General features: G+C 37.4%; 1 protein-coding gene across 1 annotated transcript; it reads left to right on the forward strand.

The window, feature by feature from the left end:
• Positions 1-7,337: 7,337 nt before the first annotated feature.
• Positions 7,338-7,823, forward strand: LOC143580075 (uncharacterized). Its single transcript, XM_077063206.1, has one exon. The coding sequence runs from the start codon at positions 7,338-7,340 to the stop codon at positions 7,821-7,823; it is 486 nt and encodes a 161-aa protein (XP_076919321.1).

The following is a 7,823-nucleotide window of genomic DNA, read 5'->3' on the forward strand; positions in this document are numbered from 1 at the left end:
TTCTAACAATTAAGTCAAATAAAACAAAAAATAATCACAAGTAGCACAAAAGGTAAGTCCTAACTCGGATTGCTCTCAAAACGCCTAAAACCGTGTACCCGGCAACGGCGCCAAAAACTTGATGTGCGTCTAATAACCCTATAATAAAGACCCTCACAACTAAGCTTTAATATTAAAACGAAAATCCTAAAACCACACACAACCGGCAAGTGTACCGATCGCAAGTAGTATAGACCTAGGAAGTCCGAGTATCGAACACGTGGACACGTAAGACGCTAACGATCACTAACCCTAGACAAGACCTACCTTAGAATAATATTTAATTGACTTTTGCTTTTTAATTACTTAACTGGACTAACCTAACTAACTGACAAAACTTACCAAAAATAGAAAACTTAACGACAAACTAACTGTGTTAACTTACGATGGAGAAAAACGTCTACCTAGGTCTGAATCAAATTGTAGGCCTAACAAGCTAATGGATTGAATGACATCAAAACACCGGTCCCTAAATATGACACGACTAAGGATCGCTCGGGCTCACTGGATTACCTCTCGGTCTCACACAACAAGCCTAAACTACTCAAAAGCTAAAACGACCAAACCGGGAAACAATTGCTAACGTGTTCTAATGCTAGATCACCTCTCGGTCTCACCAACACTCGACCCTAATGGCAATGAATACTACACAACCAATGATAGAGGAACAATTTAGCTTAAACGAAAATAGATCAACTAGTCACTCAAAACACCTAAACATGACAAGAAACGAACTCGCTCTCGCGCAGTCCTTATTCTAGCATGCAAAGGCAATGAGACAACCCTAACTTCTTATCACCTCTCGGTCTTAAAGAAGGTGCCTAACCACTGTACTTTAACCAAATAATCATGCAACAAAACCCTACGGTTGTTCCTACCGCAAACAAACATGCACCGATCAATCAATACAAAACTAATCAATCAACACACGGGGTTTATGCAATAAATTAACCAATATTTCCAGCCCTTAAACACAACCTATTTCATGTCTAAATCAAACTTTACAATAGCAATTAAGGTCTGTCAATCAAACAATCCATAAAACCTATAAAAACCTAACAATTAACATCATCCCTAGGTAGAACTAACAAGATTAGCCTCTCATAATTTTTGGACAGCCATGAACATTTAATAAACACATCATTAAACTCATACCAATCATCATAATAGTCATCCAACAATCAAAAATAATCAATAACAAATCAATCTTTCAAGTAATTGCAAAACTAGTTAACAATTAAAAAAGAAAATCAAAGTTGATGAACAATGAAATTATTGAAAGGATATGGCTATTCCGGGCTACTCTCGTGGCTGTAAAAACTGATGGTGAATGATCCCGAGACTTAGTTCTTGTGTCTTCTTCCTTCCCTAGCCGTCACACGATCAAACTCTAAGCCGAAAAAAGTTTTTCCTTCTCTCCCTTGCTGCTGCCTGGCCGATCGCAGGTTAGTAGGCTGATTAGGGTATTTATTTTTTTCTTTTTATGTTATAATATTGTAAGTAATGGGCCTCCATGATGCATATGGGTCGAGCTTTGAGCTTTGTCTTGAACTTGTATGCGTAAAAGGCTCGTAAGCTCCTCGAAAAGTCCCGATTTCTCTTCCTTGTAACCCAAAACCTACATGATTATTAAATATATGTAAAACCTATATAAATTAAGTTAAAACACATAAAATGTAATACAAAAACGTAGATAAAAGGTGCGGAAAATACGAGTGTTTTACAACACATCAAAGTAGTTAATTAATACTTATAATTATTACATAGTTAGCCGTGCACAGCTAAGGAAGGGTATTACTATTAACTCAGAGAGAAACCAACTACAGATGAGTTCTAGCCCCTTTTCTCTATGTTTTTTCGGGGCTGTGTGCATACTACTATGTGATAGTTAATACACTTACCTTAAGTGGTAAGTGTATGATACGTGTATGATTATGTATTGAATGTTATTATTATAGAAGGTTTATATGAATGATTATGCAAATATATATATATATACATAACTAGAAGATATGTAAAGTATGCACGTATGATAACGAATGCATGGTTGATTGATGAGACAGTATGGTAGTACGGTTTTTCGAAACAGAGAGACCAGACCCTAATAATGTCTGAGACAGAAGGGACCAGACCCTAATAATATCTGAGACAGAAGGGAGCAAACCCTAACAATATCTGTGACAGAAGGGACGTGTCACACCCTATTGAGCGATTTGCGGAAGCGTAAAAACAGAAATGTAACATACACCTCTGATATCAACCACATTGTTTATAAAGAACAATATAAACTAGTTTACAATATTTTACATTGACCTAACTTTGTTTACAACTAGGTGATACAAACTAAATCCAACGCGTTAAGCGACTTTACTTCTTACTAGCACACTTGCATCAATTCACCCAGCATGGATCGCAAGTCAAACACGTAGCACATTGACTTTCTAGTCCAAGTCTGGTATACCTGAAAAACATGTTAAAACAGGTCAACTACAAATAGTTGGTGAGTTTCATGAGTTTCAAGAAATCAGTTATGCATACAACAATCACAGTTTGTAAATACGTAAGTATGTATGTATGTACGTTCACAAGTACGTTTGTTTGTATGTTTATGATGTAATTATGCTAAGCTATAGTGAAGCCTTGACTGTCTGTGCTGCATGCATCCATTTCCCACGCCCAATCAACCACTGTGGCCCCCTTTCCGCCCACAATATGCCCCAAGTAGCTATGTCTAACACTACATAGCGTGTTTATATAGTTATGGTCATGTGCAAACGGGGTAAAGTCTCAGCAACACATGTCGGCACCGTTTGGGTTTGTCAAACCAATAGTACTATTCACAAGCCACCGGCTCGAAGTTAATCACAACGTTCGTGGGGACTTTCGTGTGTTAGCACTTAGATAATTCCCATCATCAAACAATTCAGATTATATATAGATATGTATCAACATGTTTTTCACCCCAAAGTTCCTAAAAGCAGTTTAAAAGCGGGGTCATGAAACTCACGGTTTATTCCGTATTCAGTAGCACGTTGGTTCGAGGTCTGTTTGACTTGTAATCACGGGTTCCTATAATCAATATTATAATAATATTAATATTTTAATATTATTATAATCTCAATACTAAACTGGACTGTATATCTAATCTGGGTATAGCTGGAACACCCAGAAAGTGTCAATAGGCTTAGATTGTGATGTTGTTCAATGTCTAATACTCAAAACCGAATTTGGCTCAATTTCCCCGTTTTTCCAGCCGGGCCAAGTTGTTCGTTTATACGTTCAGAAAACAGTTATAGGGAAGTAAGCTTGGGTAAATGTGTTGGTCGATAAGATGATTAAGTTATAAAGAAAGATCACATATTGGGGTTCCGGATTCGCTACGGGGCCCGTTTTCGTTTATTCAGTTTGATTTGAGGAGAAACGCGCACAATCTATACAGATTGTCCAGGTTTCTCATAAAAAGGTTCGTTTTTAGTTAATTAATCCAAAAATATGATTTTTTGTCACTCTTGGTGTTCTAATATTCCCGTAGGTTCGTTAATCACGAACTTGCCGATTTTTATCAAAATTGAATTTGTTTAATATTCAAATTAGCAATGAATTAACCGTTAATCATTAAATTATGAAAATTTAGTCACTTATCAAATAAAATATGTACATTTTTATAAAAATATTTCTGTAATTATTTACTGATTTATTAATTTATAAAAATTCATTTTACCTGTTATATTTAGCCTGAAAATCGTCCGTTTATTCCAAAAGATTTCTAAAAATTCCACAAAAATTCCTGGATGTTCAAATTATATCCCAAAACCATCTGTATCAATTCCAGAATGTAACAAGCTTGTTCAGTATTCTTTTCGGGTCAAAAACGACTATAAAAACTCATATAAACGCAAATGCATAAAGCATAATTAGGCTTTTCCAAATGATCCAAATTTCATGTGTGATCAAAATATATCAACTCTGAATTCCCCAAAAATTTTCATAATTTTTCAAGCATTTTAACTATTTTTCCTAAATAAATGTCCCAATTTGGTAATAAATTCGCCAAATATTCTCGGATGGTCGAAAAATTACCAACTTTGAAAAGAGACTCAATGATATGGTCCCTGACGTCCCTGCAAAATTTCAAGACCTAAAAATATGCACATCACAACCTTAACCTAAACAGCCCGTAATCGAGTGTTTCGGTATTACCTTAGCGGGTTTGGCTCGTTTTCTCCTTTCTAATCAAGGTTTCAAGCTCTTGTGCTTCTATACAGGCTAGATACAAGTCCTATATCACAAACCAAGCAAGTTTCATCAACAAAACAGCCCCTTAACTTAGGGTTTCAGTTAAGGTATAAAACCGAACTTTTGAACCGTAAAAACGCCGTTTAAACCCTCTAATCCGTGTTTATGGAAAAAAAACTATCAAATCAGGTTCTTTACCATGTGTATGATCAAAACATGTTTATGGACCATTTTTAGGATTTTTACATGGTTAGGAATGATTTTTGGCAATTAAACCATGTTTATATGGTATTAAACATCATTAAAATTGGTTTAAAATGATGAGTTTAGTAAACTTACTTAGGGTTTTCAGGGCTAGGCTAAAGAACAGCAGATAAATTGTTGTTTTTCTGGAAAATTCTGATCATAAATATCTAGGTTTTATTATATATTATTTTTCTAAATAATAATAATAATATAAGGTGTTTTTAGTCCACTTTCATGGGCTTGGGCTTGTTGGGCCCAATTTTGGCCCATTAGTCTCGTTTTACGTGCCCAAACGTGAAATCCCGATTCCATGTTTATTTCAGGTTCGGTTTTTGGTGTGAAAAATATATCGGGCACGACAAACAGCGTGAAAACGAGTGTTTTTTGGCCATTTTTGTGTAAATTTATAAAAACATAGTATTCGTTTGTAAAAATCGAAAATATTTTCATGGATTGCTTAACACATTCCCACTAAGTGTTTTGTAAATCTTTTCCGGCTTAACGGATGATACAATGTTTGGTTTGTAACCGTCTTTCGCGTTTAAATTTATAACGGGTAGTTAAACGAGCATGTTTTCGTTTAACTTGTTTACTATCGAACTAAGGCCATAATACTAATATATTAGCTTATATTAAACGTATATCACTTATAGATGGCCCCTCGGGATATCTGGGTCATAACCAGACCCGTTCGGTTATCCGTTTGTTCATTACGCAATAAGCGGTTAAACGCTTATTCGATTTGTGAAAACTGAGGTGTATCCGGTTTTGTCACGATTGTCACAGGACGAGACCCTAATAATATCAGAGACAGGAGGGAGAAGACCCTAGATCAGGCTGGTTCTCATGGATAGACCTCAAATCAGGCTATCCTCAGTTAAATCTAAAGAAGGCAGACATCCTTAAGAAAGTGATTCGGACGCGTTACGGACACTATAAATTCCTCGTGATGTCATTCGGTCTGACGAAAGTTCTCGCGGTGTTTATGGAAATGATGAATAGGGTATGTCGGCCAATGTTAGATAAGTCGGTTATCGTTTTTATTGACGATATACTGATTTATTCGAAGAGCAAGTCTGACCACACTAAGAATTTGAGAGAAGTATTAGAAGTCTTGAAGGACGAGAAACTGTATGCCTAGTTTTCAAAGTGCGCATTTTGGTTGCGAGAGGTACAATTTCTAGGTCACATAATCAATTCCGAGGATATTACTGTGGACCAAACAAAGATTGAGGCGATAAAGAATTGAAAAACTCCGCAAAACCCAACTGAGATACTCAGTTTCTTAGGGTTGGATGGCTATTATCAGAGGTTCATTCAAGGCTTCTCTAAGATAGCCGCACCATTGACCGGTATGACCCGAAAGACTATAGTGTTCAATTGGTGTAAGTACCAGGAAGAAGCTTTTGAAGAATTGAAGAAGACGCTCACACGGGCTCTAATTCTTGTTTTACCCTACGGTAACGAGGATTTAGTAGTTTATGATGATGCTTCTCATCAAGGGTTAGGTTGTGTGTTAATGCAATGAGGAAAGGTCATAGCGTATGCATCTAGAAAGTTGAAGACTCACGAAAGTACGTACCCGACGCATGATCTCGAGTTATCCGCTGTAGTGCATGATCTCAAGATATGGAGACATTACTTGTATGATACTAAGTATACTATTTATACATATCATAAGAGTTTGAAATACTTCTTCGAGCAGAAAGAGTTGAATATGAGGCAGAGAAGATGGTTGGAGTTGATTAAAGATTATGACTTTGATATCAAGTATTCCCAGGAAAGGCTAATGTAGTTGCGGATGCTTTAAGCTAGAAGAATGAAGAAGTGAAAGCGACAGTGAAGTCTTACAAGCTGATTATCGATTCGGATTTCTTTGAAGAGGTCAACAAGGTTCAGTCAGAGGTGCTTGCAGATGAAGGGTTAAGGACGAAATAATGGATTTTTGGGCAGTAGACTGAGTTGATAGTTAATACACAGGGTGTAAAGATCAGATTTGATCGGATGTGGATTCCGCGACATGGGAATCTTAGAGGTCGAATTCTAGACGTGGCTCATAAGTCTCGATACTCGATTCATCCAGGATCCACCAAGATGTATAAAGATTTAAAGAAAGATTATTGGTGGCCGAGTATGAAGAACGAAGTAATAGATTATGTCGGTAAGTGCTTAATTTGTTTACATGTTAAAGCGGAGCACCAGAAACCGTATGGCAAGATTCAGCCTTTGGAGATACCCAAGTGGAAATGGGAACACATCACCATGGATTTCATAACTAAGTTACCGAGTACAGCTAGAAATCATGATACTATCTGGGTGATTGTGGACCGTTTAACAAAGAGTGCTCACTTTCTGCCTATACGAGAGGCCATCTCGTCAGAAACGTTGGCAAACATGTTCATTAAGGAAATTTTAACAAAGCATGGGGCGTCGTTGTCGATCGTGTCCGACCAAGATACCCGCTTTACTTCTAGATTTTGGAAGAGGGTCCATGAGGTGATAGGAACGAGACCAAACAAAGTACGGCGTGTCACTCTCAAACAGATGGGCAATCTGAGCGGACTATCCAAACCCTTGAGGATACGTTGCGTGCTTGTGTGCTAGACTTTGGAGGAAGTTGGGATGATCATCTTTACTTAGCAGAATTCTCTTACAACAACAGCTACCATTCGAGTATTGGGATGCCTCCGTTTGAGATGTTGTATCGTAGACGTTGTAGAACTCCTTTATGTTGCGGAGAAATTAGTCCGAAGGAGATTGGTAGTTTAGAATTTGTGCAAGAAACCCCCTCGAGGTTTGATCAGATCAAGGCAAGAATGAAAGCTGCTCAAGACCATCAAAATTCTTATGTCGATAAACGGCCACGACCGATTGATTTTAACATTGGCAACAATGTAATGGTTAAGGTGTCACCTTGGAAAAGGATTATTCGTTTTAGAAAGAGGGGAAAACTGAGTCCAAGATACATTGGACCATTCATAATCGAAGCCCGTGTGAGAGAAGTGACTTATAAGCTCGATCTACCTAAGGAATTGGAAGGGATTCACTCCACCTTTCATGTTTCTCACTTAAGGAAATGTCTAGCTGACGACGCGTCTCACGTGCCGTTAATGGACATAGAGGTAGATGAACGGTTGAATTACATCGAGCAGCCAGATGAGATAGTTGACCGTAAGGAAAAGCAAATTTGTCACAAGGTCATTCCGTTTGTAAAGGTGATTTGGAAACATCGTAAAAGATCAGACACCACTTGGGAAGTGAAGGAAGAAATGCGTAGGTTTTATCCTGAATTGTTTGTGTAA

This window comes from Bidens hawaiensis, unplaced genomic scaffold (genome assembly GCF_021521415.1).
Source record: "Bidens hawaiensis isolate Kalapana, Puna unplaced genomic scaffold, B.hawaiensis_p1.1 tig00030216_1, whole genome shotgun sequence".
Lineage (NCBI taxonomy): Eukaryota > Viridiplantae > Streptophyta > Magnoliopsida > Asterales > Asteraceae > Bidens > Bidens hawaiensis.